This window comes from Drosophila miranda, chromosome 3 (assembly GCF_003369915.1).
Source record: "Drosophila miranda strain MSH22 chromosome 3, D.miranda_PacBio2.1, whole genome shotgun sequence".
Classification (NCBI taxonomy): Eukaryota; Metazoa; Arthropoda; class Insecta; order Diptera; family Drosophilidae; genus Drosophila; species Drosophila miranda.
This window is the reverse complement of record NC_046676.1, coordinates 4,927,976-4,949,627: the sequence shown is the minus strand read 5'-3', so window position 1 is coordinate 4,949,627 and position 21,652 is coordinate 4,927,976. Positions and strand designations below refer to the sequence as shown.

General features: G+C 46.1%; 5 protein-coding genes and 1 long non-coding RNA gene across 11 annotated transcripts; 5 read left to right on the top strand and 1 right to left on the bottom strand.

The window, feature by feature from the left end:
* The first annotated feature begins 91 nt into the window (after positions 1-91).
* LOC108159377 lies at positions 92-1,369 on the top strand. Of its 3 annotated transcripts, none has more exons than XR_001775321.1 (2): positions 92-228; positions 913-1,369. It is a non-coding gene; the product is annotated as an uncharacterized LOC108159377 (long non-coding RNA). The 3 variants fall into 3 exon arrangements; XR_001775319.2 differs by lacking the exon at positions 92-228 and adding an exon at positions 235-827; XR_001775320.2 differs by lacking the exon at positions 92-228 and adding an exon at positions 235-842.
* Positions 1,370-1,440: 71 nt separating this feature from the next.
* Positions 1,441-3,789, bottom strand: LOC108159367 (G protein pathway suppressor 2). Of its 3 annotated transcripts, none has more exons than XM_017292592.2 (5): positions 3,001-3,789; positions 2,846-2,957; positions 2,498-2,548; positions 1,893-2,374; positions 1,441-1,815 (listed from the first exon to the last, which is right to left on the bottom strand). In XM_017292592.2, the coding sequence occupies exons 1-5, from the start codon at positions 3,430-3,432 to the stop codon at positions 1,624-1,626; spliced, it is 1,269 nt and encodes a 422-aa protein (XP_017148081.1). In that variant the 5' UTR covers positions 3,433-3,789; the 3' UTR covers positions 1,441-1,623. The 3 variants fall into 3 exon arrangements, with proteins under 3 accessions (XP_017148081.1, XP_017148082.1, XP_017148083.1); XM_017292593.2 differs by having other exon boundaries at positions 2,846-2,939; positions 3,001-3,788; XM_017292594.2 differs by lacking the exon at positions 2,498-2,548.
* A 1,696-nt stretch (positions 3,790-5,485) lies between these two features.
* LOC108160114 (rap1 GTPase-GDP dissociation stimulator 1-B) lies at positions 5,486-17,717 on the top strand. Its single transcript, XM_017293906.2, has 4 exons — positions 5,486-5,569; positions 14,572-15,483; positions 15,540-15,926; positions 15,995-17,717. The coding sequence occupies exons 1-4, from the start codon at positions 5,563-5,565 to the stop codon at positions 16,603-16,605; spliced, it is 1,917 nt and encodes a 638-aa protein (XP_017149395.1). The 5' UTR covers positions 5,486-5,562; the 3' UTR covers positions 16,606-17,717.
* LOC108160115 (dnaJ homolog subfamily B member 14) lies at positions 5,491-10,140 on the top strand. The gene is made up of 4 exons (XM_017293908.2): positions 5,491-5,569; positions 8,241-9,048; positions 9,121-9,287; positions 9,361-10,140. The coding sequence occupies exons 1-4, from the start codon at positions 5,563-5,565 to the stop codon at positions 9,525-9,527; spliced, it is 1,149 nt and encodes a 382-aa protein (XP_017149397.1). The 5' UTR covers positions 5,491-5,562; the 3' UTR covers positions 9,528-10,140.
* Positions 17,718-18,344: 627 nt separating the features above from the next.
* Positions 18,345-21,386, top strand: LOC108160389 (probable cytochrome P450 6u1). 2 transcript variants are annotated; one of them, XM_017294376.2, is made up of 3 exons: positions 18,345-18,371; positions 19,437-20,701; positions 20,761-21,386. In XM_017294376.2, the coding sequence occupies exons 2-3, from the start codon at positions 19,663-19,665 to the stop codon at positions 21,180-21,182; spliced, it is 1,461 nt and encodes a 486-aa protein (XP_017149865.1). In that variant the 5' UTR covers positions 18,345-18,371; positions 19,437-19,662; the 3' UTR covers positions 21,183-21,386. The 2 variants fall into 2 exon arrangements, with proteins under 2 accessions (XP_017149865.1, XP_017149864.1); XM_017294375.2 differs by lacking the exon at positions 18,345-18,371 and adding an exon at positions 18,391-18,444.
* On the top strand, positions 18,422-19,391 carry LOC108160390 (probable Ufm1-specific protease 1). Its single transcript, XM_017294377.2, has 2 exons — positions 18,422-19,144; positions 19,216-19,391. Exons 1-2 carry the CDS (start codon positions 18,581-18,583, stop codon positions 19,339-19,341), a joined length of 690 nt encoding a protein of 229 aa, XP_017149866.1. The 5' UTR covers positions 18,422-18,580; the 3' UTR covers positions 19,342-19,391.
* Positions 21,387-21,652: the final 266 nt, after the last annotated feature.

The window sequence follows — 21,652 nt, the reverse complement described above, 5'->3', positions numbered from 1 at the left end:
CGCTTAAAAGCCGCCACTGCCAGAAGCTGACGCTGCCCCAACCGCAACCGCCTGTTGCTCTTGCCTCACACACACGAACACACGTACGAACTTTGGCGCTCGGCTCCCCAATTTGTGTTGTGATGTTGGCGCGTAGCATTTTGTTCGTTACGGTTCCCCGAACCAAGTCCCCACCTCCTACTTTAGGTGACGATGACATCGTTCAGGGGGGCAGCAGCCGTTTTTTCAGTACGATTTAATTGCACTAACTTGTTTTGGTTTTTGTTTTGCTTTTGTTTTTGTTACCAAATGGTGAACCTTTTGTTTATTTATGCAAATTACCAGCGGCGTTTCGGTGGTTGTGGTGAAGGCTGATAAGCTCCCTTTCTGCCTCTGCCTCTGCCTCTCTGCCTGTACGTAATGATTGTGAATCTGCCCCGCGGCCTAAGAGACTGGGAGATTGTGAACAGCAAGATTTGAAGCCAGTTTTCTCAATTTCGATTCCACAAAAATTTATTAAAAGAGGCTTTACCAATCGATCGTGGCTAAAAATCATCAATAATCAAATCTATAGGCTGTCGCTCTTAAGCAATTATGGCGATAAGGGAATCGAGAACGGGCCTATTTTCCTGCGACTTTCACGATATTGCGGTTTTGTGCACTGTCGTAGGCGTTGCTTAAAGAGCGAACAGGTTTGCGCCTGAAAGTATTTACGTGCAACCAGTTGGGGCTCCAACGGCAGTTTTCCCCACCCCAGCCACAAGGCCTGGTTGGCCCTACTATGGCTTCGGGCATGGCTTCCGCTTTTAATTACATGCAGCGGGGGTGAGGCAGAGAGGAGGAGAGAGGTATACGTTGTAATTGTCTGTAACTTTTCCTTGACACACAACAACAACAACTGGTTTCCAAATTAATTTCGTAATCCAATTGTAGAGAACGTGGCTTCGAAACTTTATTTTTTGGATCCGAAAACAGCGAGCCCTAACTGTATCCGTCATATTTGTCTTTCCCGCTGCTGACATTGCTAATTAACAAGTGGTGCTCCGTACAATTAACCTTATGGCGTTCCGTATGTAAATGTATTTCCCCCAGACGATCAGATAGATTCTAGAAGAACAACAACTACCGAACAACCGAACCCAATTATTGACAATACAGAAACGATTATGAATCACTTGTTGACTATGAATTTCCAGTTTCCTCTCCAGCGTGGCGTACATCTGGCAAATGGCAAATTACAAATTAAGTAACAAATGGAATTGTCTCTCAAGGGGAATGAAATGCCATTATGATGAAGGAAAAGCTCTCGGTAGCGCGGATTTGGAAAGCAGCATGCGTCACACTTGAGTTAATTCGCAAATTATCATCCCACTTATCCACCACCCCCCCAATAAATAATAAATATTACACATTCTATATATACATACATACATAGATAACTAAAAATTAAAAATCTGTATATTCGATTGGAAAATAGGGACGCCATTATTGTGTTCTTTATTTCGTGTGTGGCTAACCGCAAACAGGCAGCGTAGTCAATATAATCTCCATTAAAAATTGTATCTTGATTACTAAGTGAGTTTCATAGAAGGGGGTCTAGATCTAGATCTGGATCTGGATCTAGATGTGAATCTGAAGGTAGAGCTAGTACAAGCGTCGTGCATATTGCAGTTGCTGTCCGGCTGCCGGCGGTACAGATCCAGAGCTCGAAACGGGAGGAGTAGCCGTCTGGCCAGGCAGCAGCGACAGCTGTTGTCGGTTCAATTGCCCCTCATGGCCTGAGCTTCCCCGTCCCGGCGGAAAGCCTTGTGTAATGCTGCCAGTAGTCTTGGAATTCTGTCATAGAAAGAGAGAATATTTCTGTTAGGCCCAACTGTTGCAGAGCATCGTCTGTTCTGTTCTGTCCCACTCACCTGGCTGGTGCTTATTTGCAGCACATTGGGATGCATTGAGAGCTCGCTCATCATCGGCTTAAAGATCACGCCCTCCGACAGCAGATGCGGCGGCGGTGGTACATGGTTCTGTGGCGCACCGTCATGCTTCACCTCAATGTGATATCGTTCCGGCAGCTTCTCCATGGTCACCTGCGGCTTGGACGTCTGAATGGACAAGCTGTTGGCGACACTGGTGGCCTGCACCACCAGGTCGGACTGGGAGATGGGCGGTTGATCCAGATTGATGTGCAGCACCTGCATCGGCTGAGCCTTCGGCGACTGGGTGTCGGAGGCCTTGCTCACCGTAGCACTGGGCAGCTCCACATGGTAGGCCTGTCTCAGGGGCAGGGCGTAATTGTAGATGGACGGCAGTCGGGCGTCCGCCTGCTGCTGTGGGGTTGGCGGCGCTGCGGTGGTCTGGTAGAACAGGGTGCCCGTACTGGGATACTGTGCCGTGGTCTCTGCAACATAGAGGAAGCGAAAGTGCTTATTAGACGTGGGGCGGCGGGCTGTGATGGATGCGTTGGTGCTAGTTATGTTGCAGGTGTTCTATGGATGGGTGTTGTATCGATTGTGGTTCTTACTGTTCCATGATAATCTAGCATAGTCCGCGGCACGACGGTAGTCATCGTGTTCTGCGAATCAATCGTAAACAAATAACGAAATGAAAATAAGTTGTGTGCCTGTGTGGGTTAGCGATTAGTGTGCGGAATCAAATGAGTATATCATGATTGGGAGGGACTGGAGGCTAGGGACTGGGGTGTTGGTCATGCAAATAATAGTACAACGCTAATCAAGTACAGTGAAGGCTCCCCGAGCAACGATTGTGTGTCAAGTGTGGTTAAGTGGTTAAACGTAAATTCAAATCTGTCTTCGTCTGTCTTTGGCAGCGTTCACTGTAAGTGTCAGCCCTTGACCGCAGTCTGGCTTACTTTGTTGGGCAAAGCTGGCGGTGCTCTTGTAATACGCATGATTGGGGGGCGAAGGACTTCGCCCTCGCTTCCCCGACTGGTTGCCGGGCGGTGGCTGAAACGATAACAAACTCTGATAAATTGCGGCTGATTTTAGCTGCCAATCGTATGCATACTTTCGCTAGTTGCTGGTGATGCTGTAGTCGCAGGGTCGGTAGAAATACCGAGGTGGCCACGGTAGCCGCGGCCTGTTGCATGGCAAACAGTTCGTTCTCCTTGGCCTGCTTTTTGCGTGTTTCATCTTCGTTGAGCACCTTCTTAAGCTGGACCAACAGCTGGTGCTTCTGACTGTGCAGATCCGCCAGCTGCTCGTCCAGCTTGGTGATCTCGTCACGTGTTTCCTCCAGAGCCTGGTGGTTCTCGCGCTCCCGCTCCTCCTCCTCCCGCCGCACACGCATTTGCTCGCAATAGGCATCGTACTCCCCCTGCCGGCGCTGGCGATCCGCCACAATGAATTTTCTGAGCGCCCCTCGCAGCTTCTCTGCACGCTCTGCCTTGGCTGCCTGTGCAGCCGCATTGTTACTGTTCACCGCGGACGCTGGCGGCATTTTTGCGTTCTGCTTAGTTATTTTTCCAATTTTACCAGCCTTTACGAACAGTCCTCGCAGCAAATCACTCCACAAATGGTGTTGTGATTAAACGGCCAGAGGGAAAACGCAGCGCACAGTTTATAAATGTAAATTATTTTATGCCTTGATAGCGCAGTGTTGTCGCGGCCACGCAGTACTTGTTTGACTATGCTGATGTGCTCTATTTCATACAATTCCGGCCAAATTAGTCTCTAAACTATTTTATGGTATCTTTTTATTTGACTAAATGTGTATTTTGTTAAAGTAACCACAATTTTAAGAGATAAACAATCAGATTCTGCGTGTGCGGGGGCAACTCTACCGCGCTATCTTTAACATAGAATTAACATGGACATTTAACAGTGCCACATCCCTGGCAGCCTGGTTTGGTATCACCCCAGATTACTATATGCCATGATTTCCATAGCATGTTGAGAAAAAGGGTGAGTTTAACCTTGCATGCCGACAAAATTCGAAGTTTTTTGCCTGCCTAGTATATAGTGATGTGTAATTTTAAGCACCCCAAAAAACATTCCAGTAGCTTAGTTTAAATGAAAAAAAACTGAAGCACTGAAAATTGTATCATGTACAATAAAGAGAGTAGTTTTTCTGTATTGTATTAAAAAAAAATCCGTCCATATGGCATCCATATTCGTTAAATTTCTAAAGAATTTTAGTCGTTTGATGTATAACAATTAACTATTTCTAAAACCTTATATTTAATATTAAGTTTAATGGTTCATTTTGTTCCTAAGTTTGGTCTTAATGATATTCATTTGGCTGAATACCCGTTCAATCCCAGCATTTGACCACGGTGGACTTAAAATTCCAATGCCAAATAAAGCGATTTATTCAAAATTTTTGTTTTTGCCAGCGTCTTTATAAGTCAGTACATTTGACCAAAGCCTTATAGCGATATTAAAAAAGGCTAGATTTAAGGCTATAAGCCTTTCATAATTTTTCAAGCATTTCCGTTTTTAAATAAGCTAGATCCAGACTTAAATAGGCTAAAATGGCAACAAAATGTTATACCCGGTGTACGGCTCTGTTGATCATTTCTGTTGTTCTTTTTTGAACCTTTTAAACTTTCAACCTGCTTAAATAAAGGGGGGTTAAATGGGCTGAGTTCATTCCTTCATCGGTACATTACGTTTTCTTACGTCTTATGGGACGAGAAATCGAACAGCATTGTCCTTTTAATTATTTTTATGTAATGTATTTTGACTTTTTCAAGTTAATGTTGCCCGCAACACTGAATGGAATGAGCGAAATAGGGTATGCAAATGCCCATACTCCGGTTGACAAAATTCCATTCTCACTTACGTTGTCACTGTTTTTTTGTTGACCTTTTTTGTTTAAACCTTGTTTCAGACACAATAAAATAAAAATTAGTACTTAAAAGTAGCTAATCTTGTAGATGCAGAGCTAAAAGTTTTAGTTAGTCAGCATTATTCAACGAAACGAGTTTTCCTTACGTTTTATTTTTTGTCCTTTTTCACTAAAATATTTTTTTGGGCAAGATCCAATAAAAGCAAGTATTTAAAATAAGCCAGTCCAGTAGAAAATTGATTCATTAATTGGATAAAATTATGTGGGCATGGCTGAGGGCTTAATCCAGCTAGTAATATTCGTCGGAATATCAAAAACGAGGAATATGTAAAATAGAACTTGACTTCGTCAGTATATCTACGGTATATTTTTTAAATGAGACGGTATATTTTGGTTTATTTCTGCGTGTATTTTATCGGTATATTTGATCGATAAATGTGCTCACAAGAACGAAAGAAAAATCACAAATATACAAAAATATATAAAAATATTATAAAAAAATAAATATATATAAAAGTATTCGATATATATTTAACATCCCTAGTCGCAGTTTTTGTTGTTAGTGCGGCTGCGGGTGTACGTGTTTTGGAATCGGAATAAATGCAGCAGTAGTAATATCAGTGAAATGTGTTCAGTTTTTTCGATGTGTTAACAATAAGATTAGCTATATAGCATTGTTAAGCCCACAAGCCACAAAAAAGTGATAAAACGTGCCTATCCACTAAACCATCTGCGGCAGGCAGTTCAGGGAATCAACAAAAGCGGTCAGCGGCGGCAAACATGGCGAGTGAGTAACAATAATGAATAAGGAATAAGTGAGAAGGAAATGAGTTTCATAATTTTTATGTATGCTGTGTGCTGTATGCTGCTCTTTTAATGCGGGAACACAACACACAGATTCCGTTCTTTACGTTTTGTTTGTTGCTTGCGGCGCAGCCCCCCAATATAAACAAATGCAACTCATGCGTGTCATTGTATAAGTAAAACCCATCTCTCTCTCTCTGTGTGTGTGTGCAACATGCACTGCCCGTGCCCACACCAAACATATTTATACATTTATGAGCTGCGAAGACACCCAATCGAGACCAGGTGCCGTGCCGTGCCGGGTGCTCTCGAGTGTGTCTCCTACTTCTATTTGTCTGCCCTACGTTTCGGCGGTGTGGCAGCCAGTGGGAGGAGTTGGTGGGCGGGCGAGCTGGATGAGATGTGTGTGTGTGCTCTTTGCTAGTTCCAGTCTTTGCCCTCAGATGCCAGAGTTATGTGAGAAAAATCAATATTTACGCGTTTTTCTGCTCGGCTTCTTTGCACAGTGGGGGCTCCAGATTAGATGATCTCCCCTGCTCTCCCGAGTTGACCGGGTGCTAAGTGCACCGGCTACCGGTGGGTTCAATCCAATCAGATTGAATGGCACAAGCGCTCGCAATTCTGCAATTCTGGCGGGAATTGAGTGTGTGTGTGTGTGTGCGTGTGTGTGACTTTCTCCCTTTAACTGGGACTGTGCCACTAGCTGTGACTGTGGTGGAAGAAACCATCCACCTAAGCCCCGCCACTGAACCACCGCTGGGAGCAGCAGCAGTGACGACGCATTAATAAATGTATATGCCTCCTGTGAGGTGCAAGGTTTACCGGCATGTTTCAACACTCGCCTCCCCCATTGAAGCCACCCCCAGGGGTGGCATAACAAATAACAATGGATAAATGAAATGAAACGTCCAATAGCTTGCGATACCCTGGAATGTCTGTCTAAAATATAATAGCTTTATACACGCCAACAGTTGTCGGTTCCAGTATGCCCCGCATCCACCGACAGCTCTGTTAATATACCCTTTCTGTGGCGGAGGAGCACAGCAACATCCCACAGCACTTAAACGTGGCTTGGCAGAGCAGCAGTCCACTTCCCCCACATCTCCAGCCGTCAGCAGCTGGGACCCAACGTTGCGAGACCCACTGCCAGTTCCAAGACCCACGGATGGGGGGTCCTTCTCCTGCCCGCTTTGGCTCACTCGCTTTAGAATTTAATTGGTCCTTTGTGTCTGCATTTTGTCGACGCGTTCGCTTGGAGTTTGCTTCGACACAATTTGACTGTCGCTTGGCTTGTGGCATCAACCCAGCAACCCAGCAATCCAGCAACCAACCCCAAAGCGCTGATAAGACCGATATCAGAGCACCCCAGTGCTGCTGCCTCTTCTTTATGGTTATTATTATTATTTTGGGCTGCTTTTTTCGTTGTTGTTCATTCGTTCCACGCAGCTTTCCCGGATTAGCTGGCTGTTACGAGTATTTTAGTTTGCCCGGCAACGAATTTATTGCGAGGAAACCCGTCCCAGGCCCCCGGCATGTGGCGGCTGCCCTTTTTGCGTATTCCTCTGGCGTTGCGCCTCATCTGGCTGTTTGACTTGTGATTTCCTTTTTCTTGTTCGCCCTCACTTGATTCTTTTTACTGCTAATAAGATTTCGACCCCGTCTAATGGCCTTGAGAATGAATGAATAAATGAATGGGAGGGGCAGAAATGGGGGATGGACTGTCGTTCTGTTCGTTCTTTTTTAATTGAGTTCGTGCCCATCATTCAAATTGGCATAGAAATTAATTTCAATTAACTTGCGAGTGAGTCCTGTCCTGTGTCCTGTCCTCCCTTTTGGCACACAGTAGGTTGTCCCTTTCGAAGCTTTTGAAGCATACTTCTTGGGGTCTGAAGTGCTGTCAATTCCCGTCCCCCACCCTTCGATGGCCAACACAGAGTTATTTCAAGTGGTCCATAAACTGAAGATGAACTTTGTCAACGTTTGAGCCCTGCCCTTTGAGGCCAGTGTGTGCACGCATTCATCTGTATTCCACTTAAAGGGAGTGTGTACACACTGTAAATACTTTGCCAGGGAGGGGAAGGGAAGGCATACAACATATAAACATTACAAGAGATCAAAGCAGGTGGAGTGCCTGAATAACTTCAAATTAAACTGCTGTTTCAAGAAAATGTCATCATATCTGTCTGCTATTAAACGACTCAAAAGCTGATGGCTATGAGACATTTCACATGTTGTCTGCTATGAAACTATTAAAGCTGGTCGGTATGATACTGTTCAATCTGGATTCTATGCCCCTATGAAAGCAGGATGCTATGAAAATACTATTCAGTCTGGATGGACAATACTGATTGCTATGAAACTTATCAAGCTAACTGCTATGACTCATTCATGGCTATTCGTTGTGATCGTTTTCCCACAGTCTTCATTCCAATCTCGACAAAAACAAGGTTTTTGTTCAATTAAATGCTTAATTCTAATTGCTTAACCAAAAATGGGTTTTACATCTCCAAATTGCAAAAAACCGTCAAAATTTGAAAAGATTCCCAAATCCCCTTTGCTGTCTTGACACGCACACAGCTTTCTCAAAATCAAAAGTTGGTCAAACAAAAAACAAAACAAACACACACTTTTTGCCTTTGCACGCTGCTGGGCAGGACGGAGAGACAATGGAGAAGCCACCAGGACAGCGCAGGAAGAGGAGGAAGCCACCTGGACAGAGCAGGAAGAGGAGGAAGCCACCGTGATGCCTGGTCCAACGAGATGCCAACTCCACGACCGGCTGGTCAGCGACCTGTGCCTGGGCAACTACGACCACGCCTTGGAACGGATCCGCGAGGCCCTGTTAATGACCACAGATCGCAGACAGATCGAGGCCCTCTTGGAGATTAAGACCATAGTGATTCGATTGTGCGGCGACTCGAATGTCGGCGGCGATCAGATTTTCGGCCCCACCTTACAGTCGGACGCACTGCCACACGCCTTCACCGCCGAGATGCTGGACGTTGTTCAGAAGGTACTGCGATGCCGCAACCACTACGAGGTGCTGGGCCTCTCGCAGAACGACCCCTTCTCGGAGGTGAAGCGCTCCTACAAGAGGCTGGCCCTGCGCCTCCATCCCGACAAGAACCGGGCTCCTGGCGCCGAGATGGCCTTCCGCCGCATCAGCGAGGCCGCCGACTGCCTAACGGACCACGACAGGCGGATGAAGTACACTTTGGACATGGGCATGGGCGACTCCGAGTACTCTGATGGGGAGAATGTGGAGCAGGAGGAGGAAGAGGAGGACTACGATGGGAGTACGCCGCGACGCCCCTATATGGCGGCCAATCAGCGCGTGCCCCAGAGTCAGGCGCTGTTCCAGACCGAACATCTGGCCATCGGAATGGTGTGTGCGCTGCTCTTCATGTTCCTCACCATGCATTTCCTAAGCACCGTGCCCGACTACAGCTTCAAGCGCACCAGGTGAGTAGTCGTTCAGGGAACAGCCCAGACTTGCGGCGAGGATACACATCTCCTATCCAATCCACTCCGCAGCACCCACAGCTTGGTCCGCTTCAGCCATTCCAGGAATATAGCCTACTACATGAGCCCGAAGACCGCCGCCAAGTATACGGAGGAGCAGCGCCAGGAGCTGGAGCAGGAGATCGAGAGCGTGTACATCCAAGACCTGAAGGTGAACTGCCAGCAGGAGACGAGACTGCGTGAGTTGTTCGATCCGCCGAGGAGGGTTCATGTGTTGTCATGTGTTGTCATGTTCCTTCCATTCCTTCGCAGGCGACACTCTGCGCCTGCGGGCGAGGCAGGGCGATCTGGAAAATATGCGCCACCATGCGGAGGACCTGCCGTTAGCAGCCTGCAAGGCGCTCTTCGAGATCGGGAAGTCCAGCCCTAGGCCGTTTCTGTGGAGTAATCCAAAGAAGCAGGAGCCCACAGAGGTCTAGTCTTGCCCCAGGACTCAACTACTCCTCCTCCTGCTCCACATTTTTCCCATCAGAGCACTCAAAGTCGCCCCTGCCCCTGCCCTTGTCCAAATTGTACTTTATCGGGGATATCTGTTCAAAGCTAAAATTTGTGAATAAATTAAGTAACCAAACCAAATCACTCTGCTTTTTCTACTGTGACTGTGACTCCCTTTTGGACTTTCAGCCCACCCCTAGCTGGCGATAGTTGCCGATAGTACCATCACTAAGAATTAAGAAACAAAACAGATAGATACCGTGAAAGAAGAAGTGGGGAAGAAACGTTTTCCAATGGAAATCTTCCGAAATTTCTTATTTTCGTTCGTTTATGGTCGAAGGATCGTAAATTCGTATATATCATACTAATTTTCTAGGTATATTTCTCAAGTAAATACATTTCAATTAGCACTAAATTCAAATCATGTATCTAAATAATTATTCCGTTTTTACACGGTAGATTTGTTCCTGAAAAACCGGGTAAAAAAGACATTGATCGAATATGCAAAAAATCGAAAGAGAAACAAATATGTACATATTCTCCTTGTGCTCTTTATTGTTTTCGTTTGGTTCATAGCTGTTTATAAGCTGTGTGTGTTTTTATATACATATATGTGCTGTTATTTTAAACCGTATTAAATGGAATAAAAACGTGTAAAAAATTAAAAATTTTCGATTTTCAAACCGTGTTATTTCAAAACTGTGTAAAACAAGACCGTGTAAAAATAGAATTAGGTGTATATGTATATAATATAGCTATATTAGGGGGAAATTCCCGTTCTAAGGCACGAACAGGAATTTGTTTTAGATACAAAATAAAGTATTACGAAAGTACTTTTTGGTATGGTTTGCTTGTAGCTAAAAAAAAGGAATTTATTAAATTAGTTCATCTAAAAATATTTAAGAATGGCTCTAAAACATCGAGGAATCAACCGATTATAATGTTTCACCGCGCGTGCCGGGAGCTGGCATTTCGTGATATTTTTTGAATGCAAAAATTTAATAAATTACTTCCTTTAGTTTAAAGTAATATTTTTTTCAGAAAACTAAATTCTGTAACGAAAGAATGCCTAAATTTTTAGACCTTAGAACGGGAACTCCCCTTAAGTCGACGTTTCTACATTTCCCGATGTGAAATGAAACTTTATAAACGTTCGTTAATGAAGATCGAGGATATCCAATTCGCACATAACTAAATACAATTTTCTGGGATACTTTTCCATCAAAAGGCTACCAAATATACTCCTGGGATATTCTTCTGAAGTTCCTGAGTAGAACTGAACACCCAGTGGCAAATATTGATTGCCAGCTTCACCCGAAATCCGTTCAATATTTACGACTGCTCCCATAGCAAACATTTCTGCACCAGAAACTTCCATGGTTTCCATTTCGGGGTCACGCGCACTTCCTGGGGCATAGCCCACATTCTGAAGAGACCCAAAACAAAAGGAGCAGAAATTGCACACGAATCAAACATGCAACAACAGCAGCAACTACATACATACATATATAAAATACATACATATATTTTTGCACTAGTTTTCGGGAAATTTTCATGTTGAATTTTCGTTTGATGGAGAATCGAAATACAGCAAAAAATATACATAAAACGAGGGGGAACGTTGTGAGTTGCTGCGGACACCGCAACTCTACGGTTATACCCGATACTAAGTCAGTATGGCTCTCCTCCGGCAGACGCCGCTAATATTAAACGACACGACAAAGAGAGAGACAGAAAATCAGTCTGAGCGTGACGTCGGGCGCTGCGTAGCCACTGCAAATTGATTTGTTCCTATTGGCTATAAAAATGATCTGATCTGATCCAGATTCAGCAATCTGATAGACATGGTCATTATCTATGATTCTGCGTTTTTAGTTTTCTCGAATGTGCAATATTGTGGATGCAACAGATTTTCGTCCTTTGTGTGGGCGGAAGGGGGTGGGGCGAAATTTTGAGATACACGTTTTATAGTAAGATCTAGCAGGAGTGCGGATACCAAATTTGGTTACTCTGGCCTTAATAGTCTCTGAGATTTTTGAATATCCCCAGATTTTCGTCCTTTGCGGGGGCGGAAGGGGGTGTGGCGAAATTTTGAAACAAACTCGTCTCGGTCCGATATATTAGGAGTGTGGATACCAAATTTGGTTGCTCTAGCTTTTGTAGTCTCTGAGATCTAGGCGCTAATGTTTTACTCTAAGCAAAGCCGCCTATGCTACGTGTGTGTTAGAGAGAGACAGGGCGAGAAAAAATGAAATTGTTTTCTTGATGCTGGCTATAAAAATAATACGATCCAATTCAAATTCCGCTGTCTTAAAGATATGGTCATTCTCTACAACTCTACGTTTTTAGTTTTCTCATATCTTTAAAATTGTGGATGCCACAGATTTTCGTTCTTTGTGGAGGCGGAAGTGGGCGGGGCGAAGTTTTGAAATATTTTTGTAGCAGTGACATATCACAGAAGTCTGGATCCAAAACATCGTTGCTCTAGCTCTTATAGTCTTTGAGCACTAGGCGCTGAAGGGGACGGACAGACGGACAGACGGACGGACGGACAGACAGACAGGGCTCAATCGACTCGGCTATTGATGCTGATCAAGAATATATATACTTTATGGGGTCGGAAACGATTCCTTCTGGACGTTACACACATCCACTTTTACCACAAATCTAATATACCCCAATACTCATTTTGAGTATCGGGTATAAAAAATAAATAAAACCAGGCAAAGTCCCGAAATGCAAAATAGACTGAAAAAAATGAAACAATTGCCCCAGAAACTGGAGCGAATAAATGCCTCAAATGGGCGCCGGCTCCTCGGCTTCCTCAAAGCAAAAGCTAACGAACTTGCCACGGAACTCGAACGGAATGGATGGATGGCTGTAATGGAGGGACGGAGGGATGGAGCGGCATGTGGCACACTCTGAATACCAACGAGTACCAGTTACCAAAGCAAACATTTTGAGGCACGCAAAACAAAAACAACAACAGCGAAAAAAGGCTGTGGCAGGCAGACTCTTAGCCTCTGACTCCGTCTCTGTCTGGCGGAAGTAGCGCTGCACGACCTGCGCCACCTGCACCTGTCTGCCGCGTCCATCGGGGGTTGCCACCTGTCCTTCCAATTGCATTCACTGCGTTGCAGAGAGGACAGAAGAAGAGGAAAGGAGAGGAGAGGGCACAAACAAGTGCCACAATTTGCCTATTGAGGGGATTGCATTGAATGTGAATCTGCATATGCATTTGTATTTGTATTTGTATTTGTACATATGTATTCAGTACACTGTATACTGTATACTCGTGTTCAGAGGTTGGGGATAGAGTTACCTTTCTAAGTGCAACATGTCTGGCAGTTAGTTCTCTCCGCCGTTCCCTTGTTCGAATGATGCTGGGAAGAGGAGGGGTGGCAGCGGCGGCACCCATCGGTAGGGTTCTCCTTTGCCCTTTGTTTAACCTATTCATTATTTATGCTCCACAAAGTTTGTTGAATTGCCCCTACCCTGGCTGCCCCACTCCACTCAATGTTGCTGCCACCAACTGTCGCCAGTTGTCGACTGATGGCGGGGGTCGGTCGGGGCACTTGTCCTTCGCTTCGCTTCGCATCGTTTCTCCTACTATTCATTCCCCGGTCCGAATGTGTTTCAAAAAAAGGGAATGACTGAAATAATATTGTGATAATGCTGGCCATAAAAGACCCAACCCCCACCCCCACCCCCAGAGGCGCCTGTTTGGGGCCCAGTCACCTGCTCAAAAAGGGAAAATCAAATTTAAACCTAAGCCACATTTTACGCAATTTCTGCAAGGTTTTTTTTCTCCGAGTTAGTGGCTTTCCAGGAACGGAACAACGGATGGGAGCAACGCTTTAGAATTTGCTGATGGGACGCAATAGCTCTGATCATTCCGTTATGAAAAACAGGCAGGGATCATTATGTTCCAGATGCTAGAACGAGACAACCACTGTACATCGAGGTGTGCATGTATGTGTGCATGATCTGCCGGCAAGGCATTCTGCTGTCTCTCTCCCTCTCTCTGTGCTCTCAATCGTTCTCTCTCTAATGTACTAGAAGAAAATAAGATCATTATTTGAAGTTAAACGGTGTTAAATGGTAGCTTTAAAAACCAATTCAAGTTTAATGCAAGGGGAAAACCTTTGGAACCTTCCTAAGGGAATATATCATAACTATAAAGCATTCTCAGCAAATTCCCTTTACTCTTCGACAAACCCAAAGTCTTAAAAGTCTTTAAAGGGTGTTCATTTCCTCTGTTTATAGCTCCATTCCACATCCATTCCTTGAACCCGTGATTGCTCTCGCACATTGCTTTTGTTTCGCCCGCGGCAAGGACTTATGCAAATCACTTCTCCGTCTGTGGTCTCCCCCGCTTCATAACCCCAGAGCATCTGGTGGCTATGTGCAGGGAAATGGTCCTTTAATGCGGCCCACGCTCGAGAAGTTTTCCTGAGCGCACAGCTCTGTCCTAACTAGATTCTAATGGCCCAGCATTTTATTTATACTCAAAACCCACACAGGAATATGCTTTGGTTCAGGCTGGAGATGTCCCACGTATTCTACATATTTTCATGCACGTCATTTCCCTTTGAAAACACTGTCCTGTCCTTTGCCTGTCCTGGCTTCGGGCACAGATGATAATCGAAATTGGCAATCAATTTTGCTGTGCAAAAAAGGGACAGAATAAGAGAGTTTAACCAGTCTTCATATAGACTATTGGATACTCGTTACCCTGTAGAACGTCAATCGTCACGCGGCATATTGACATTCGACTGCGAATGCTGTGAAAGGGAATGAGCATCATACATGTCGTGTACATGATTCGGCAGTGATGCTTGGCTTGCTGCTGTATGCCCCTGTTCTGCCTTAAATAGGTATTTCTCAAAAGACAGAATACTTCTTCAGATAATATGTATATAGTTTTTGTGATCGAAAGAACTTTCTTCTATCTGTACTGTATGTATTTCGGACATTGATTAATTAATGATATATTCTCGTCTCTTTGTTCCCCGCTTTCTCCTGAAGCTGAAATCGACGAGCTCATCGAGCAGCTGAAGACGACCAGCGTGAGTGCGGGCAACAGCAAGACGACGAACCTGCTGTGCGAGATCTCGGCCACCAAGGACCCCAAGCTGTTCGATAAGCATGAGCTGGCCGACTGCTTCCTGGAGTTGACCCAATGCGAGGACACGAACGTGCGCAAGGAGGCGGCCAAGTGCATAGCGGAGATCACCAAGTCGGAGGTGCAGCGCAAGAAGTTCACCAAACGCGACATTATCGCAGCCTTTTTGGAGTGCCTGCGGCAGGTGCCGACGCCGGACGGCAGCATGGAGCTCCCCATACAGATCTGCAGGGCCTTGGGGAACATATGCTACCTGAATGACGAGGCCCGGGACCTCATACTGGAGCTGGAGGGGGATGCGGTGCTGCTGCAGCTGCTCGACATTGCCAGCATCGAAGATGTGGCCAATGCGGCGCAGTTCATCAAGGTGCGCGGAGGATTGCTCTCGAACTATCTGCTGGGTGGCGAGGGGCTGGCCAAGCGGGCCATGGAACTGGGCGTGATGAAGAAGCTGCAGGCGATCATCGCCACGGGCGCCTCGAATGTGGAGGTGCACGAGGATCTGCTGCTGAACACGCTGCCCCTGCTCAGCATTCTCACGGAGAATGTGGCGGACCTGAACTTCGAGGCGTCGCTCAACATTCAATTGTCGCGCATTCTGGCCGCCTCGACCAACCCGGACCTGGCCGAGATGTGCCTGGAACTGCTCCACTACCAGGCAGAGAGCGACGAGGTGAAGCTGCTGCTGGCCAAGGACGGGCTCTGCGAGACCATCTACAATCTGCTTGAGAAGTACAAGACTCTGGCCAGCACAAGCGAGGCCCGGGCCCTGATGAAGCTCGCCTGCGAGCTGATCGTTCTCATTCTCACCGGCGGTAAGTAGAGCCCTCCCAATCTTGCCGCAGTTAACCTCACTGCTTGCATTTTCCAGATGAATCGATGCACTATCTGTACACGACAACGCTGCTCAAGAACATGGTCGACTGGTTGGACTCGTCGGACATTGATCTGCTGACCACTGGGGTGCTGGCCCTGGGCAACTTTGCCCGCACCGACAGCCACTGCATCTATTTTGTGGAGCAGCAGACCATGAACAAGCTGCTCGAGGTGCTGGCCAAGAACAATGGCGTCAAGGACGATGTCCGTCTGCAGCACGCACTGCTGAGTGCGTTGCGCAATTTGGTCATACCAAAGCCGAACAAAAATGCGGTGATCCAGGCGGGCCTGGTGCAGACCATTCTGCCCATGCTGGAGATCCATCAGCCACCTGTTGTGTTCAAGCTGCTAGGCACTCTCCGAATGACTGTCGACGGGCAGGGTGAGTCCCTTATACGTTCCCCTTTTCATGTTCGCCTTCCTGTAGCCCCGCATGTCTCTTTTTTGTAGAGAAACTCGCCCTGGAGCTGCTGAAGAACAAGACGCTGATCGAGCAGCTGGTGCACTGGAGCAAATCGTCGGACTACGTGGGCGTCACCGGGGAGTCGCTGCGCCTGATGGCCTGGCTCATTAAGCATGCGTATCTCAGCAAGATTGACTATGCGCTGCCTCGCAAGGGCGACGCCCCGGCCGAGCAGATAGCGGAAAAGATTCCGCTCACCCAGGACTATGATCGCACCAGCCTGAGCGAGTTCCTGGCCAACGACGGCACTGTGGAGGCCATGGTCAGCATGCTGACCGCTCAGCACCTGGTGATGCAGAACGAGGCGCTGATTGCACTGTGCATACTTTCCGTGGTCTATCTGTCGCAGCCCCATCAGGCGGGGCAGGACCAGGCGCAACGCCTGCAGGATGAGCTGGTGAAGTACGAGGTGGGCAAGAAGCTGGCCGAGCTCATCACCAAGTCGTCGGACAGCATGACCAAGGAGATTGTCGAGAATCTCCAGAACTGTGTCAATCTGCTCAAGTCTTCCGAGAAGCTGGTGGCCCATCTGGATCAGCATAACATCAACGAGCTGCTGAAATCCATACCCATTCTCACCGAATACTGCACCTTGTAATACGAGACTGCAGACGGAGAAGGAGGGGCCGTGGCATTGCATTTACCCAAGCACCGCAGTATGCCTAATTTCATAAGCACACACACCCACGAGTGTAGCAGAGAGGAATGGAAAGGAAGGGGGAGCCCGGAGGAAGCACTGGTGTGTAGCAGTAGAGCAACGATTCAGATTTAGACTTGATTGTAGATTGGTAAGGAGCATGGAAGGATGGAAGGGCCCACAACAGCACACACCGCACAGATTGAAAGGGGAATGTATTTTTTAGACGCAAGCGTATTTTGACTGCATTTACGACAGCAACCAACGAGGAGGAGTGGAGCCGCCAGTGGGGACGATACAAATCGTATGAATATTTATAATATACGAGTATATAACATTTACATATAAAGAAAAGAAAGAAACAGTAAAAGATAACAATTAATTCATAATTTAGCATATAAATCTTTTCTGTTACATGATTTTTAAGAGCACAATAACAACAAATCGTGGTGATATCGCTAAATATATTTAATAAAAGTATTTTATGTATTGTACTTATAATTTTAATTCAACATTTTAAACCGTCGTTTTGCTGGCGCACACACCAAAAAAAAACACACACAACAAACAAACAAACAAACGATTTGCGAGCACAATGTAGTTTTAGATATTTTAATTGCAAATCTCAAAGTATTTCAACTGTACAACTCAGCGAAGTTCTCAAATAACATTTTAAAGGCAACTTTTAAACATTAACAAAACAAAGTAACGGCAACTCAGTAACAATCAGCAATTCAGAAAAAATAGTTGAAACCCCAAAATAGAAATAGAAATAGAAATATGCAAATTTTACAGAGTGTAGTCGTAGAAGATATATTTCAAATTTTTACCAATTATTATATGTAATGTAATGTACTTTGAACAATTGTTTGGTCACCAAAAATCTAATCGAAATTAAGGCAAAGTTTAAAGAGCACCATTTATGAGGGAAAAACCATACAAGTATGGTGTTTATTAAGAGCGTTGAAGCCACACACACACTCCCAAAAGCATATTTATAAATTCTAAACACAATAATGTACATTTAATAATTCAAATAAAATTTGAAGTTCATGAGAAATACGAGAAACAAACGCGAAAGCTGATGATTTTCATTCATTCATTCAAATTTACGGGGCGCAACTGTTGAGCGCGCCAAATATGAGGGAAATCTTTCAATGCATCGAAAGAGCATTAGAGATGGCATCACAGTGAATAATTAACTGTCTTATCTGCAAGACAGACACAACATGAAAGAAAAAGTCTGCAGTCAAAGAGTTATGCTAACAAAATTCCTTACAGTCTGTTATATTAGCATATAGCATATAGCAATCTGCCACCAATCTGAAAATCGGAACCAACGGATCTCCGACAGTGTAGTGTCATACGCTCATAATTGGTACACCCGACTGCCATCCCTAGCAATGATAGACGCGTTGCATTCAAACCTTTTGACGTTGAAATTAAAGGAATATTTAGGGAATTTTTTGGTAGTTTTAGTATAAATACTTTGTAGTAATGCAACAGAGTAGATGAAAATGCGGAATGAAATCATGGAAGAATTATTATTACTGGTATTGTTTTCCGCGGCTTAACTCAAGTTTTAAATAAAGGGGGCTTAAGAGGGCTAAGTTCGTATATTTAAGGTATATTTTAAACTTTCTGCTGTATTTTTCGGTATATTTCTGAGAGCTGTCACACTGTTCGAACGATTTCACTGCTGAGATTTCACTTTTACATATGTATAGGTTTGTATATATATATATATATATATGTGTATGTTTGTATTTAAATAAAAAAAGACTGCAGCGATTCCATAAGGTAATAAGGTAAACCACAGGTAATTGTGGCAAAAACAATCCCAGCAGGCGTGGATATATCAATACATCTGCTCCAGAACGATCAAGTTCGCACGATATAAACACTTACAGCCAGAATATCAGTCGAAGGCAGAGCAATGGACGTTAATAATGACCAGGCACCTGTCGGATTGAGCATCTCTCCGAAGACTTACGAATACGCGCTGCATGAAAACCCTCACCTGGCCCTGGCCCCACCATCGGAGAATGGCGAAACATTGCTTACGCGCGGTCGTTTCAGCTATTTTCATTACGGCTGCGACGGGCACCAGGATGCGGGCTGGGGCTGCGGCTATCGCACCTTGCAGACGGCCATCTCGTGGATTATAAATAAACGCAGCGATGCGGATCAGCATGTGCCCTCGATACGGGAAATTCAGAATATATTGATTAGTCTGGCAGACAAGCCCGCCAGCTTCGAGGGCTCACGCGGCTGGATTGGCACCCTGGAGGAGTTCTACGTGATCGATGTGCTCTTTAAGTTGCCCTGCAAGATCCTAAACACGAAGGAACTGTGCTCCCAGGAAGTGCTCGGCCAGATCCGCAGCTACTTTGTGGAATACCAGGGCTTCATTCCGATGGGCGGCATAAGTGATACGGCCTCCAAGGGCATAGCCGGGTGGCACCGGACCCAGACGGGGGAGGTCTATCTGCTGATTGTGGTGAGTCAATTAACCCACTTGCGGCGACCACATTTCTGCCACTGACTGATGCGCAATTCCCTCTAATTTAGGATCCCCATTGCTCGGACGTGCCCAGCTACAAGGAGCTACTAATTGAACAAGGTTTTGTCCGTTGGATACACATCAGCGAGTTCCAGACGAGCACGTACAATCTGTGCCTCATTCTGCAGCAGTAGGCTCAGAAAAGTTGGCCAATAAAACAAGCAAAGCCAAATTGATTACGATACACTATCGCCTGCCGGTTTATAGCCTCGTTTTTCTTCTATTTTAGCACTCGTTGCCCCGCTCGGTTCCCACTCAATGGCATTATTGCTTTTCTGTCCAACCGACTGATAACTGCTATTCCATGACGATGGCACTGATAAGCCGGTGCCGGCACTAACTACTGAAACAGCAAACCCGACGAACAGGCACGGCCACTGCCAGACAGAAAAAAAAAACATTACACATTAGTAAGCAAAGCGGGAAAAGACAACTACCGGTCTGCCAAGAGAAGCATGGATCTGCTGCACCGTGCCTTGCTCACCGCCGTCGGTGCACTCTCCCTCGTCTATGCCCTGGTGAAGATCAGCCTGGGGTACTGGAAGCGACGCGGCATTTTGCACGAGAAGCCAAAGTTCTTTTGGGGCAACATCAAGGGCGTTGTGGGCGGCAAAAGACATCTGCAGGACGCCCTGCAAGTCATCTACGCAAAGTACAAAGGAAGAGCGCCATTCGTTGGCTTCTTTGCATGCCTCAAGCCGTTCGTTTTGGTGCTGGACCTTGAGCTGGTGCGCCACATTCTCGTCACACACGCGGGAAACTTCACCACGCGAGGTCTATACAGCAATGACGGCTCAGAGCCGCTATCGGGAAATCTTCTACAGCTGGACGGGCACAAGTGGCGGGCGCTCCACGCTCAATCCACGGGCGTGTTCACCCCAGCGAACATCAACAAGCTACTGCCCAGGCTCGTGCTGATCTCCAGGGGTGTCCAGAGAAGCCTGGGAAAGGAACGTCTGCAGACCCTGAACATCAACGAGCTGGTGGACAGCTATAACTTGGACGTGGTGGCCTCGATGGCCTTTGGACTGTCAGCCGATCACACGGAGTTCCGCCGGTGGACCCAAAGCTACTGGGGCAAGTTCAGTCTGTGGCGTGCCTATCTGGCATTGGAGTTCCCCCTACTCGCGCAGCTGCTCAATCACAAGAGCTACGCCGTATCGGCCATGGCCTACTTTCAAAAGGTGGTGCTCGGGCAGCTGCAGGAACAGCGTAAGAGGGATCGCCAGCCACTGCAGACCTTCCTGCAGCTATATTCAAACATGGACCAGCCACTGGACGATGTCCAGATTGCAGCACAGGCCTTTGGCTTCGTCCTGGCCGGACTGGTTCCCCTAAATGCCACCCTCAGCTTTTGTCTCTACGAATTGGCGCGGCAGCCGGAGCTGCAGGATCGAGTCAGAGCAGAGATTCGAAAGACTCTGGAACAACACAGCGGACAACTGACAACGGAAGGGCTGAAGGAGCTGCTGTACACGAAGCAAGTTCTGAATGGTAAGTGGGTGAAATTCCATACCACACACAAATCCTGATCTTGACTCTTGCTCCTCCAGAAACGCTGCGCCTGCACACACCTTACCCCTTCTTGTTGCGCCGAGCCACCAAAGAGTTTGAGCTGCCCGGATCGGTATTTGTCATAGCACGGGGTAACAATGTTCTCATACCCACGGCAGCGATTCACCGGGATCCTGCCATCTATGAGGAACCCTTGCGATTTGATCCGGATCGCTTTGAGGCCGAAGCCAAACGAACCCGGCCGGCCATGTCCTTTCTGCCCTTTGGCGACGGCTTGCGCGGCTGCATAGCCGCCCAGTTCGTGGAGCAGGAACTGCTGGTGGGACTGGTGACCCTACTGCAATACCACAGATACACGCCCTGTTCCAAGACGGCAATTCCCCTGGAGTATGACAATGGCAGGCTGCTGTTAATGCCAAAAACGGACATTCATCTGAATGTGGAGCGGGTGGACAACTAAGGGCAGTGCTAGCCAGCCCCTGGACTTACTATTTTGTATTGTTTTCCTCTGTATTTTTTATTGTACAAAGTTTTTATATCCTTATTTGCACTAAGTTTGTTAATTTCTTTAAGCTCCGGTCTTGTGTGATAATGCAGACGGTGATTTTATTTATACTTACTGCACCAAGATCAACAACCTGAACAAATAAATATACATATAAATTTAAAAAATAGCGAATTTAGGCCACGGATGATCAGAATAGCCGTACATTGTTGATAATTTTTCCATGCCAGCAGCTGGATGTGACAAAAGATGGGTATTACGACAACTAGGTGGCGCTGGGAAACATGCACATGTTTCAGAGTATTGTCCTATGCATAATGGAATGAGAATAATTTGAAATACCCTTGCGAATTATAATACTGTCTCGATCATGAATAGAATATATAAACCAATTTAAGGCTTTAATCTATCTCAACGAAAGTTTG

What these genes read in the sequence shown, in the direction of transcription:
- LOC108160114 (XM_017293906.2), top strand. An exon ending in CGTTCTCATTCTCACCGGCG is followed by an intron (nt 15,484 to 15,539) that starts GTAAGTAGAGCC and finishes TGCATTTTCCAG; the next exon opens with ATGAATCGATGCACTATCTG. An exon ending in AATGACTGTCGACGGGCAGG is followed by an intron (nt 15,927 to 15,994) that starts GTGAGTCCCTTA and finishes TCTTTTTTGTAG; the next exon opens with AGAAACTCGCCCTGGAGCTG.
- LOC108159367 (XM_017292592.2), bottom strand. Translation starts at nt 3,432, where the DNA reads ATGCCGCCAGCGTCCGCGGTGAACAGTAACAATGCGGCTGCACAGGCA. An exon ending in CGCCAGCTTTGCCCAACAAA is followed by an intron (nt 2,549 to 2,845) that starts GTAAGCCAGACT and finishes ATTGATTCGCAG; the next exon opens with AACACGATGACTACCGTCGT. An exon ending in TGCTAGATTATCATGGAACA is followed by an intron (nt 2,375 to 2,497) that starts GTAAGAACCACA and finishes TCTATGTTGCAG; the next exon opens with AGACCACGGCACAGTATCCC.
- LOC108160389 (XM_017294376.2), top strand. Translation starts at nt 19,663, where the DNA reads ATGGATCTGCTGCACCGTGCCTTGCTCACCGCCGTCGGTGCACTCTCC. An exon ending in CACGAAGCAAGTTCTGAATG is followed by an intron (nt 20,702 to 20,760) that starts GTAAGTGGGTGA and finishes TTGCTCCTCCAG; the next exon opens with AAACGCTGCGCCTGCACACA.
- LOC108160390 (XM_017294377.2), top strand. Translation starts at nt 18,581, where the DNA reads ATGGACGTTAATAATGACCAGGCACCTGTCGGATTGAGCATCTCTCCG. An exon ending in AGGTCTATCTGCTGATTGTG is followed by an intron (nt 19,145 to 19,215) that starts GTGAGTCAATTA and finishes CCTCTAATTTAG; the next exon opens with GATCCCCATTGCTCGGACGT.
- LOC108160115 (XM_017293908.2), top strand. An exon ending in TACAGCTTCAAGCGCACCAG is followed by an intron (nt 9,049 to 9,120) that starts GTGAGTAGTCGT and finishes TCCACTCCGCAG; the next exon opens with CACCCACAGCTTGGTCCGCT. An exon ending in CCAGCAGGAGACGAGACTGC is followed by an intron (nt 9,288 to 9,360) that starts GTGAGTTGTTCG and finishes ATTCCTTCGCAG; the next exon opens with GCGACACTCTGCGCCTGCGG.